This window comes from Microplitis mediator, chromosome 7 (genome assembly GCF_029852145.1).
Source record: "Microplitis mediator isolate UGA2020A chromosome 7, iyMicMedi2.1, whole genome shotgun sequence".
NCBI lineage: Eukaryota > Metazoa > Arthropoda > Insecta > Hymenoptera > Braconidae > Microplitis > Microplitis mediator.
Genome location: NC_079975.1, coordinates 12,517,767 through 12,531,729, shown reverse-complemented (window position 1 = coordinate 12,531,729; position 13,963 = coordinate 12,517,767). Strand labels below are relative to the sequence as shown.

The 13,963-nt window shown below is 26.6% G+C and overlaps 1 protein-coding gene across 1 annotated transcript; it reads right to left on the bottom strand.

The window, feature by feature from the left end:
• Positions 1–5,596: 5,596 nt before the first annotated feature.
• LOC130671442 (uncharacterized) lies at positions 5,597–8,631 on the bottom strand. Its single transcript, XM_057475334.1, has 7 exons — positions 8,411–8,631; positions 8,061–8,270; positions 7,605–7,950; positions 6,694–6,891; positions 6,258–6,591; positions 5,887–6,153; positions 5,597–5,782 (listed from the first exon to the last, which is right to left on the bottom strand). Exons 1-5 carry the CDS (start codon positions 8,509–8,511, stop codon positions 6,313–6,315), a joined length of 1,134 nt encoding a protein of 377 aa, XP_057331317.1. The 5' UTR covers positions 8,512–8,631; the 3' UTR covers positions 5,597–5,782; positions 5,887–6,153; positions 6,258–6,312.
• Between the last annotated feature and the right edge of the window lie 5,332 nt (positions 8,632–13,963).

Here is a 13,963-nt window from a genome sequence, read left to right as displayed (position 1 = left end):
TTCTTACTCTGGTAAGATTGAATATCATTTGGATTATATAAATTGAATTTATCACAAATAATTACTCTCAGTTGGAGAGCATAATTAAATTGGAAGTTTTATTAAAGTCGAGAGTGAAAATTAAATAATATTGTAATTGAAAATTTATAAAGTAAATTCAAGATAAATTGTAAAGTCGAGTCAGTGTTCTGTGCCCGCCATTTTGGCGTTAGTAAATTATCAAGTCAACTTCACTCTCACTAGCTTGTGTCGTTAATTATTGTCGCGGTTTTATTTAATTAATTATTGTAAAGTGGGGTCTGTTGTCTGGGAAATATTGGTTAAATAAAAATTGTCATTTATTTTATATATATATATATATATATATATATATATATATATATATATATATATATACCCAGACAGCATGAAAGTCAGAATGACTGCTTTACGACGTATTTTTGAAGAAGTCTTCAAGAAGTCTTATAATGACTTCTTAAAGGTGTCATTTTTAAGAACTCTAAATTAAGAGTTCTTGAAGACTTCATAAATAAGACGTCAGTTTTGTGACGTCTAAATGTATTCTTTTTTTAACTTTTTTGAAGTCAAAATGAAGTCAAAATTAGGAACTCCTTAAGACGTCATGGTAAGTTCATTCTGAAGTCTTATTTGCGGAGTCAGAAAAAAGAACTCTTTGAGAACTTTTAAAGATGTCTTACTGAGTTCGCTAGGTGGCGCATTCGACATCTTGAGAACTTCTTAAAGACTTCTTTAACGTGTTTTTAAGACGTCCAAATCATAAATAGGAACTCATTCAGAACTCATCAAGACGTCATTTTGCTATCTGGGTATATATATATATATATATATATATATATATATATATATATATATATATATATATATATATATCACCTATACAAGTCTCTTATTTTACAAGCTTCCTATACTCCCAAAATTTCTAAATATTCCTTGTGACCGGGATCGGGTATTCCCCGCCCTGTAGAAGAGCTAGTCACAAAACAGTTGATTTTATCAACTGAATCTAATCTTGGCTTCCTGGACAGGGGGTCACACCCTGGACTGGGGGTCTCGGTTATACCTTTTTTTTTAAATTATCAAAATTATTCGTGCTTATTTTTCTGTAATCTAGACAAGTAATTTTTTAGTCTTAAGAAAATATACACATAATCAAGTTATAGTTTGAAAATTAACATTTATAGTATTTATTTTAAAATTAGAAACAAATACAACAATAAAAAATGACTCAATTTATTTTTAGATAAATAATATTTATAATATTAAACTTTTATAATAGAAGTATCAATTTCATTAATAGTTTTTTTACATTTTAATGTTAAGTTATAATATAATTTAACCCAGGTAACAAATTTTAAAAGTATAACTTACATTTAATATATTTAGTATTTAATTGGCTAAAAAAAAACAATTTTAATAATTTGTTGTCAACCATACACTGCAACGATCACAATTATAAACGAAATGATCGTCAGACATTTCTTCGACAGTTTTGTTTAAATGTCTCAAGCACCTGCAATGTGCCCATTTATGGCACGTACTGCACATGAACCATATATTATTATACCTCAACTCACCGTGTCCACAAACAAGACATAGGTCGCCAACGGGTAAAGATTTGATAAGACATATCTCTTTTAAGAAGTGTCTCATCGAAATTGGATCTACAGGATTCATTTTATGAATTCTGCTTTTCAAAATTTCTTGCATAAAATGAAAAATGTAGATGCCACAATTGAAACTGTCATTTTGTTTCGGAAAATTGGCTGTCGAAATTTTTAATTGAATATTTTTCCGAGGAAAAACACATTTGTAACAGTGTACAAAATTTTTAAGAAGATGAGTAACGTTCACGGATATATTTACGGCAGGATCAAAACAATAAAACTTCTTGCCTCTTAAATCAACATAAACCAGTATCCAGTGTACGTTATTGACATTAAGTGGCAAAAATATTGCTGTCTTGTTCGCCCATTCTCTTCTTAATTTTTGCAGAAAATATTCTTCGAAGGTGTTCGATGCTTGAAGAATTATTAAGCTTATCTCACATAATGTACATGCTACATGAGTATACCACTCCGATTCTAAGATACTGATGTTAAAACAATAGTCAATTAATAAATTCGACAGCCAATTTTCTCCGTACAGTGTACTGTAATCTTCACCGTTTAAGTAGACTAATTTAGTATCGTCATTGACATTTCTGGTGTACGCGACCAAATACTGTCTCGGTGAATTTAACGAATAATAATAATTGTGGTTATTAATGGTCCTATTGTGGTAAAAAACTAAATTTTCAGGTATTTTATCCGCCAGTTTTTGAATTTTACTTCCAGCTTGGTATGTCGTAAGTACTTTTCTTTTTATATTTTTACGGTTCCATGATTCTTCAGATTTTATATTGTCCGGTTCATTAATTTTAATTCGTATGTTTTTATTTTTCAGAATAACTTGGGATGGTAATAAATCAATGGTTTTGAACATTGCTTTCCAGCGAGAATAAATTGTCTCAATGAATCTTCCAGCTTTGAGCTGTTTTTCATTTTCAAGTTTGATGATTTTCAAATGATTTTCAGCCGTAGCGTTATTAGAATGATTTTTATCTGGATTTAAAATGACTGACCAGAAAGTAATGAATGGAACTAGATGTCCCATGACATATTCACCAAAATCTGGAGAACAGTAGATGTTGTTGTCTAAATTTTGGTCATTTTTTAAGCTTTCTGCTTTAATTTCTTCAAATTTTGGCAAGAGATGTTGAAAAAAGGGACTCGCTTGGTAAGTAGAACTAAACTCGCAGTCATTAAAATCAAAACTTAATTGATTATCACCGTCTGAAGGAACTGAATTAATCTTAAAATCAGTTGTTTTTGCCAGACACTTGATAGCATTAACTACTCTAGCTTCTTTTTTCGGAAATAATAATAAATAAAAATAATCTTCAAGTAGTTTAACTAAATTCTGAAAAGTTTTACAATGAACAAGAACTGCGAAAATTTCTAAATGTAATGATCTTTCAGATTTTTTAATATTTTTATTGGTCATTTGACGGGAGATCATCTTCATGAAATGAGAGTAACACGTGAAAAGTGGTGTGATATTATCAGGCAATAATCGGTTGGATTGAATACATTCATATGACAAGTTTATGTAATCAAGAACACTGCAGTTATTCCAAGACATCATCACCGCATTTATACTGGCCCATGACCAGTCAGTGACTACTTGTTTGAATAAAGGCCACCTTAATTTATTTAAAAACCATATATTTTTGAAAAAATCCAAGCATTTTGCGATGGAACCAGCTGTATGGTCATTTGTTACCATTTCTAGCATGGGATATATTTTATTATTATAATTAATCACTCCAGCATAATAATAAATTCGTTTTGAATGAACATTGGGTTTTCTTATCAACGATCCCGTGGCATCAAAGTGAAAAACTATATCATTTTTTAAACTTAATAATTTAATTTGCTCTTCCATACCTAAATATATCGTAAATGGAGTAGAGAAATGTCGAATATAAGGGTGATCATAATTTGCAGCAGACATTTTCAGTAAAATGTCTGCACTGTCACACGGATGTTGATCATTTTCACCTAGTTTCTCTGGACTCGCTTTTTGCAATACTTCGTTTGAATATCCAAATTGATAATTACCTTCTTTTTTCGCCAAATTTTTATCAACTTTATTCATAACTTTAACATGGACTGTAGAGGGTTTGGCATGACATAAACGTTGCTGAATTTTTTTTCGTTCGTTACCTCTTAATTGATAGTTCAACGGAGTTAAATGATTTGATGGGTCTTGGGTTGAATAAACTCTAATGACGGCTTTAGAGTTCACTATTTTCCCTCTAAATTTCAGTTTCATGTAACAATCAGGCTGCTTACAAGTTGCATAGGTGCGAAATAATTGTTTATTTTTTGTAAACCTTAGCCCTTCACAAAAAATTAAAATAATAAACCAGTTCATAAGCGTATTTTTTAATTCCACGGATATTTTGTTTAACACCAGTGTTATTATTATTTTTGTCAACAGAGTCGTGGTCACTTTTAAGTAAAAAAACGAGTCGAATCACATATTTTTGAACTGTCACAATAATCGCTATCGCTTAAACAATTGTCACTTTCACTAGAATAATTATCACTGTCATTTAAACAATTATCATCATTGATCAAATTATTGTCACTGTCACTTAAACAACAATCACCATCGATCGAACACTTGTCACTGCCACTTGAATAATTATCACCATCGATCGAATATTTGTCACTGTCACTTAAACAGTTATCATCATTGATCGAACAATCGTCGCTGGCACTTAAACAATTACCAATGTTACTATCACTCAAGCAACTATCACTTAAATCACGAAAACTAAGACGAGTATCATTTTCTTCAACATTTGGAACAACGTTGCTGTTTTCACGTAAATTATGATTTTCTGGAGCTAGTAGTAGTGAGCTAAATCGTCGAGTTAATGTATTTTGAACGTCACTATTATCACAAATTTGTTTTGGACATAACTTTTGTTTAATTTTATCAGTAAAATTATTAGTATTATGATGCCACGTAAAATATAAACTTGCTCTGAATTTGTCGAGATCTTTTCTTTTAACTCCAAGCTCGTTACAAATATTTTTAAAAATTAATTTATTACGAGTTGGACCATCCGGAATTTCGTCTAAGGTCGTAGTAAATTTTAATACCGCAAAATAAGCGTCTGTGATATTAAACTTCATTGTTAAATTATTATTATTAACAAAAATATTTTAGCAACAACAAATAAATAACTACGTGTTGATCAGATTGTTGCTATTAACTCTATTATTTGTAAACTAGAAAAATTTGACTAAAATGACATGCAGCGCGAGAATTTTATATTGTCGCCACCAAAATACCAACTTATAAAGAGGGCGACACCTGTCACAGTCTTTATATGTACCCGCCATAAATTAAAATTGGAGGCTGACCCTGACGTCCTCCCGTGGAAAATAGATAGAAATGTAATTTATATGAAAAAAATTTATTAAACTAGTAAATAATTAGAAATAAAAAGATAAAAATGAATTTTAGGTTAAATCAATTGTTTTCAAGCCCTTCTCAATAAATAAAGCGGTTAGTTAGAAAAAAAAAGAAGGATTGGAAATTCGTACGAATGTAAATTTGTTCGAAAAAAAAACTATAGTAAAGGTATGTTACCCAGTGAAAAGTTACTAGACGGTGTTGTCGATAATGTAGCTTTCCCAAAAAATAAGCGAGTAAAACAGTGAACTGCTTATAAAACAGAATTTTATTTTTAAATTCTAATATAATATATTTCAATATTTATATCTTTAAAATTATTTTAATTGTCGTATAGTTAGTTTTTATTATTATTTTACAATTTATTATTATTGTGATTTTATTTTGTTGTTAATAATCGTTTTTATAATAATAAAAAACTTATAACTCAATATGTATTTTTCATCAAACTTTATTAACTTATACATTTTATTGCAAAACGCAAATATATATATATTAATGTTATTATTATTATTATTATTATTATTATTATTATTATTTACGGAAAAATTTTTTTTTAAAAGCTTACATGAGGTGCACAATCCAAACATTTGTTGTACTCATTAACAAATATTAATTAAATTGAGAACAGATATTAATAGATAAGAATTAAAATATTATTTATCTAGAACAAATATAAAGTTCTCATCATCATCTTCATTTATTGTTACGTATAAACTGTCATTTATTGCAACTAAAAAAAAAATATATTTTTAAAGGTAACATAAATATGATAAATATCTGACAGGCATGCGTTCAAATTTTATAATGTTATTTAAAATGATTACTTTTACTTACTATGTTTTTTAATTACGGCGTTCAAATGATTATCAACTTCATCTGTTTGACTAATAACTTTATCATCGACAAATATTTTAATCATTTGATGCGCACATTGAAGAAAACGTTTGAAATCAAAAACGTTGTTCCTGTATAACTCCCATACTCTATTGAGTACTTCTTTTCGAATAAAATATTCAATCCGTTGAATTTGTCGAACTGGCCGAGACATCATTAAAGAATTTAGTTCTGTTTTCATTTTTTCGTATTGTCTTACTAGGTGTTCTATACAGGAAATAAAATTATGATTAAATTGTATATATGTAATAATGAATACTATAATATAAAATGTAATAATGAAGGTCAGAGACGGATTACGCATATTTCACCTGTAAATTGCCAAATTCGTGGGTGAATACCGAATTGCAATTTTAAGCATCGGTTTTATGCTTCCATGAAATTATTAGTTTTATTAATAAAACCAAATACAGAGAAGTGGATTGGTTTTACGCAGTTAATCCAGTATGATTCATAATACTCCAGAAATTTTTTAAAAGTCGGGATAAATGGATTGTGCGTTGCAATTAACCAGTTGAATGCATTTTCAATCTCATTCGCAGGAAGTAATGCTAGAGCAACTATTTTTTTAAAAAAGTCTTTCCCATCATCCCAATTTTTCAAAATGTTAAGCAATCCTAACTTTTCTGCTTTTTTTATCAGAGCCTGAAATTCATAAAAACGATGTTGAGTTTTCAATAGAAAAATTCACCATCTAAATTGTTCTAAATAATAACTTTATATTATAATAATCAGTAATATATTTACTTGTATATAATGAAAATAACAACCCTTTATCATTGCGGTGGGATAATATCTTCGAAATACATTTCGTAGGCCGATTTCAAAATCAGTAGTTACTGATAAAACTTGAAGATTTGGTGTAGATTGTTTAAAATAATTAATTACTGCAGCATAGCATGCCATTGTTTTATGTGACATTAAACTCCAAGCTACCGGGAGTACCTGACATCCGGATGGTATTGAATAATAAGAATAAATATTCAATTAGGAAAGTTTGCAAAAACAAAAAAAAAAACAATAACACAGGAGTGGTCACAAAATTTTCAAATGGCCACAATAATTTCTTAAAATCTTAATGTTTTCAATATTGAATATCGAAAATTCTCTGACACTGTATATTAATTTTAAATTATTTGTAAAAATTTTTTTATCACTTGGGTTTATTGATAGTAAATTCTTCGATAAATAATTAAAAAAATTTTAACTACTTACAGTAATTTTAAATAAGAAGTCTTAAGAACTACATTAATAATGTATGTATTAAAACTGAAAGATGTTATGCTACAACTTGGACACTAAAAGTATTTTTCTTAAGAAATTTACTACTAAGTCGATTTATTTGTACTGTTTTCAATTATTAAATTTGAAAAATATCAATAATGTTTAATGTAATCAGCAACAAAAATTTATTTTGAATATTTATTATGAAATTTTTTTATTTTTTATACTTAATGTAAGTATCATTAATTTTGTAAATTCTGAAAAGTTTCGTTTAATTGTAAATTTCATGTAAAAATTACACGAGAAATATATTTTTTTAATAAAATAAAAACTTTTCCGATTTTAAGAAATTTTCGGGCTTCTCTCTGATATTGCCAAATTTCCCAGTAATATGACCATTAAGAGTATATTATTCGATTAATAGTGAAACTTACAGTATCATCGAATGTCGCCATTATAGTGAAAAATTGATATATTTTATTTTTAGGCTCTTGTGGACATATTTTGTAAGTTGCATCAGCATATAGGTGAACACTTTGAAAATTTTGTAGCAAATTCGCATCAATAAATACAGTTGCTACTGATCCATCAGTTCCTCTAACATTAATAACAGTTAAATTACTATTAGGAGGAATAAAAAACTTCCTCCAGTAATCAGAATTCAATCGCTCAACATACTCTTGAAGCGTCTTAGGAACTGGTGGACGATTATTTTTACGCCACGTTTGCATAGTTTTTACAATACTAATATAGGGTACTAGTGTTGCTGCATCAGCGTGCCTATGAAAAGATGATATAATTACAAAATTTGATTTAAAAAATTTCAATACTATCGATAGCTTTTAATAGATATAATGTACATAAGTCAAAGAAATTTTTTTCATTCATACCTGATAGTTATTTCGTCATATATTAAACGTAGATCACGGTAGCTTAAAGTTACTGCTCTATAAAGATCACGTTTAAACGTATAAATAACATGATCATCGAAATTTCTTGCATGTTTATGATTTGTTGTTAACAGAACTCTTGACCCTTCAGTATTTAATATTCCTCGAGCTGGACATTTTTTGCTTATCCTATCATGACATTCAACATATCTATAAATGAGATAATTTAATATTATATTAAAAAAAAAATTCATTAATTAAAATTATTATGATATATTTAACAAAATAAATGATAATGTTAATAATAAAATATTAATTTTGGTTAATTAAATAAAGTAAATTAAACTTACATTGTATTGTTATCATCTGATTTTTTTGAACGTGAGTAGCAGAATCCATCAAAAAATATTGGTTCATCCGTTTTATGTTTCTTTGGACCGAATTGAAACATTTTTACGGTAATTTAAGATCATAAATATAAATAAATAAACTGTTTGCAATTATTAATATATAGATAATAAATATTAAACGTATATAATACGGAATCTCTTCTCTCTATTCGGGTTGCTTCAAATTGCGGGACAGTCAATAATGAATAAAACTTTCGCGAGTAAACAAGAAAACAAAGTAGGGTACTGTATTACCGACGAATATAATAACGTAATTAGTGTATATGTAAATATTTTATACTTTAATTATAAATTTATTAAATAGATTTAATTTTTTATAAATGTAAGACACAGTTTCACATTTGAAAAAAAAAAAAAATTGTTGTATTAAGCTACTCAATATTTATTCACATTTTAAAATTAATATTGAAAGATGAAAAACTTTTTGTTAGGATTGTACTAAATTCGTTAAAAATTTCAAATAAGTTATACTACTACACAACGTAAGAAATGCCGATTTACTTTTGTTTTTCATGGATATTTGCGTATGTTCCCATAGTCTAGTCAACATGTGCCTTTTGGGTCAAAGTTTTTTATTCGCCTCGGAAAATTATGATCGAGGTGTCATTCGATTCATCATCGCATCTAGAAACTTTTTGAAAAATTTGGAGTGGGGCGCGAAAAAATTACAAAAGTTATAAACAAATTAGTAAAAAAAAAAAAGGGGGTTTAGTTTTTTGCGAATATCTCAAAAAGTATTCAAAATTTTTGAAATGTGAAAAAAGATCCAAAAAGAGGAAGAAATTTTCTAAAAAAAAGTCCTACCTCCCCGAACTCTAGGACCAATATTTATAATTTTTATAGAGGGTTGAAAATACGGCCGAAAACGGGAACTCTCGCTTGCGTAAGCTCCGCCCACTTCGGACCTTTAATAAATAAATATTATTTAAACCAATTAAATATGAAAATTAAGAAATGAAAAAATTCAGGCACCTACAGAATAGATGAATGAACAATCGTCCGGCGATCAAAAATTTTTATCGTGATTTTTCAATTAGTTATCCATTAATTAATTAACAATTTTTTGTAGTATGAACATCAACATTAAAAGTGCAATAATTGTTAAACTATAAATCTGGAATTTTTTTCCATTCATGGAGCTATTTTCTAAAGGCTATAGAATAGATTCCCGTTGGAAAATTAAAAAAATTGCTAATTTTCACTTTGTTATTAACAATTTACTGAAGTAAAAAATTATCAACCTCGATTAAACATTGAAAAAAATATTTTTTTTATAATATTGCTATTGGTCCGTTTTCTTATGATCATAAGCCACTTAAAAGTTTTTTTTAATCATTTTTATCCCGTATTGTTTAAAAAATTGTTATAAACAAATGCGTTGTTTATAACATAATCAAAAATTTTTTTTTCATAACATAATCTTTGATGGAAATTACGATTTTTAAAAAAAAAACCGTTTCTTAAAAAAATTTTTTTATTACTTAAAAACGCATTTGTTAATTAACTAATTTTTTCTAACACTTGTTATGAAAATTAAGGAACCATTTTTTTTTTTAAATCATAATTCTTCTTGCTCTTTGATGTCTGAAAAAAAATTTTTTTTTTTATTCAAATTTACATTGTTTACACAATAAACAATTTGTTATAAACAATGGAATTTTTAATTTATATTTTTTTTTTTACTCTAAAAAATAAAACAATAACAGCCCAATATCCACTTTTGTAAAAAAATAGATTTTTCAATTTTTTATTTAGTTTCTAGTTCTGTTGTATATTCAAACTTACCTTTTGCGCCTGCTTTTCTTTGTTTATTATTAATATTACTTATAAACTATTGCAGATACAACAAATTCATCAAGACTTTTTTTTTTCTAAATTAGCTACTCAACAAATTTATAACTAAAGTAAAGCTCTAACTTAATTATTTATATAATTTTTTAGCAATTATTTATAAAAATTTAAGAAAAAAATTTTTTTTTGGTTTTTAAAATCAAAATATCTCATTAACTATAACAGATACGATGAGATATTTTGATTTAAAAACCAAAAAAAAAAATTTTTTCTTAAATTTGTATAAATAATTGCAAAAAAATTATATAAATAATTAAGTTAGAGCTTTACTTTAGTTATAAATTTGTTGAGTAGCTAATTTAGAAAAAAAAAAGTCCTGATGAATTTGTTGTATCTGCAATAGTTTATAAGTAATATTAATAATAAACAAAGAAAAGCAGGCGCAAAAGGTAAGTTTGAATATACAACAGAACTAGAAACTAAATAAAAAATTGAAAAATCTATTTTTTTACAAAAGTGGATATTGGGCTGTTATTGTTTTATTTTTTAGAGTAAAAAAAAAAATATAAATTAAAAATTCCATTGTTTATAACAAATTGTTTATTGTGTAAACAATGTAAATTTGAATAAAAAAAAAAATTTTTTTTCAGACATCAAAGAGCAAGAAGAATTATGATTTAAAAAAAAAAATGGTTCCTTAATTTTCATAACAAGTGTTAGAAAAAATTAGTTAATTAACAAATGCGTTTTTAAGTAATAAAAAAATTTTTTTAAGAAACGGTTTTTTTTTTAAAAATCGTAATTTCCATCAAAGATTATGTTATGAAAAAAAAATTTTTGATTATGTTATAAACAACGCATTTGTTTATAACAATTTTTTAAACAATACGGGATAAAAATGATTAAAAAAAACTTTTAAGTGGCTTATGATCATAAGAAAACGGACCAATAGCAATATTATAAAAAAAATATTTTTTTCAATGTTTAATCGAGGTTGATAATTTTTTACTTCAGTAAATTGTTAATAACAAAGTGAAAATTAGCAATTTTTTTAATTTTCCAACGGGAATCTATTCTATAGCCTTTAGAAAATAGCTCCATGAATGGAAAAAAATTCCAGATTTATAGTTTAACAATTATTGCACTTTTAATGTTGATGTTCATACTACAAAAAATTGTTAATTAATTAATGGATAACTAATTGAAAAATCACGATAAAAATTTTTGATCGCCGGACGATTGTTCATTCATCTATTCTGTAGGTGCCTGAATTTTTTCATTTCTTAATTTTCATATTTAATTGGTTTAAATAATATTTATTTATTAAAGGTCCGAAGTGGGCGGAGCTTACGCAAGCGAGAGTTCCCGTTTTCGGCCGTATTTTCAACCCTCTATAAAAATTATAAATATTGGTCCTAGAGTTCGGGGAGGTAGGACTTTTTTTTAGAAAATTTCTTCCTCTTTTTGGATCTTTTTTCACATTTCAAAAATTTTGAATACTTTTTGAGATATTCGCAAAAAACTAAACCCCCTTTTTTTTTTTTACTAATTTGTTTATAACTTTTGTAATTTTTTCGCGCCCCACTCCAAATTTTTCAAAAAGTTTCTAGATGCGATGATGAATCGAATGACACCTCGATCATAATTTTCCGAGGCGAATAAAAAACTTTGACCCAAAAGGCACATGTTGACTAGACTACCAGTATCATTCTCGTCTAGAGTGTTTTTCACAGCGTTGTGACGACGTAAATTAAATAACTTTTAATTAACATTATAAAATTAAAAAAATGGCAAATCTTATCCGTGAAGGCGGATTTTCCTATTTCATCGAGCACACTATTAATGATCGAAGGTAATTTTCAATAAAATTCTCACATGTTTTATTCTTCATTTAGCTTATATAAAAAAAAAAATTGTGAAAGTAAAAACGTAAGCAACTAAATATTCGATAATCTATAATTTTGTAGTTTTCAAAAATCTTTAAATATAATTCTTATATTTGAACATACTTTCGTAATTGTATGATTACCCGATGAAAAAAGATTTTGTCTAATTATATATGGTCATGCATAATTGTCTATATATGATCAGATCCAAAAAATTGGCCAGGTCTGATCATACATAACTTGATCTGTTTATACATGATCATATATGATTATATATAATCATGCATGAACGAATATAGTCTTTTTTAGAATCTCATTTAGAATATCTGTAAATTATTAATTAAGTTGTTTAATTAGGATTTATTGTCTTCATCAATATCAATGTCGGTTAAAATTAATTAAAAAAAAAAATTATTAACCATTGACTATTATTTTACTACGAGGTCACCCGTCCAATTAATGTCCCACGTCGATGCTGTTTAACTTTGGTTATCGATGGTTTGTAGTCTGATCCTCTAGTCTGTTATACACTTACAATTAAGAAACGTTTTTGGCATTACTTAACTCAAATAATCAAATTGATACATCCTACGTAGATAATGCACCTAATGATGAATTTATCTATAAACTTATAAATATTCGTATATCAATCGATATCGATTTATACTTTTAAATTGCCGCCGAAACCTTTGAATATTTTTTAAGTATTGGGGATTTAAGTTTGATTGATAGTTGACAGAATAAAAATTTAATAACATTGATATTAAAAAATTGTCATATTATTTAATATATATATATATATATATATATATATATATATATATATATGTATATATATATATATATTTTTCATATCAATGAAGTCTGATCAGATTTAAACATACATAGACATATATAACTACATATAGGTTTATATCAGTCATGTCTGATCAGATCTAATTATATATAGGCCTATATCTAATTATATATGAGTTTGTATCAATCATGTCTGATCAGATCTAATCATGTATAGACTCATATATTATCATATATGGGGTTACAACAGCCAGGTATGATTATATCTAATTATATATAGACTCATATATGATCAGATCTGATCATATATAGACTTATATATGGTTATATATGGAGTTATAACAGCCAGGTATGATTATATCTAATTATATATAGACTCATATATGATCAGATCTGATCATATATAGACTTATATATGGTTATATATGGAGTTATAACAGCCAGGTATGATTATATCTAATTATATATAGACTTATATATAAATAGATCTCATCATATATAGACTTATGTATGATTATATATGGGGTTATAACAGCCAAGTATGATCATATCTAATTATACATAGAATTATATATAATCAGATCTGATCAGATCTAATTATATATAGACTAATATATAATCAGATCTGATCATATATAGACTTATATATGGGCTCATAACAGCCAGGTATGATCAGATCTAATTATGTATGAGGTCATATATAATTATATATAATTATATATGACCCCATATATAATCATGCATGATTATATATAACTTCATATATGATTATATATAATCATATATGATCATAAATATGAACATATATATTCATATATGATTAGACAAAATCTTTTTTCATCGGGTATATAATAATAATTAAAATTAAAAAAAAACGAAGTACTCTCAGTGTAATTAAAATAATTTATATATATTTTTTTTAATTTCATAGTTTACGTAAAATAATAAAAATGATTCATCTTTTTCAGATATATTCATTGCACTTTAAGATTATCAAAACGATGCCCAGCCCGTGGAATTA

Excerpts from the sequence above, each read along its gene's own strand:
- LOC130671442 (XM_057475334.1), bottom strand. The coding sequence starts at position 8,511 with ATGTTTCAATTCGGTCCAAAGAAACATAAAACGGATGAACCAATATTT. Across the intron at positions 8,271-8,410 it reads TCAGATGATAACAATACAAT|ATATGTTGAATGTCATGATA; the intron begins GTAAGTTTAATT and ends TCTCATTTATAG. Across the intron at positions 6,892-7,604 it reads TGGCGACATTCGATGATACT|GTACTCCCGGTAGCTTGGAG; the intron begins GTAAGTTTCACT and ends TCCGGATGTCAG.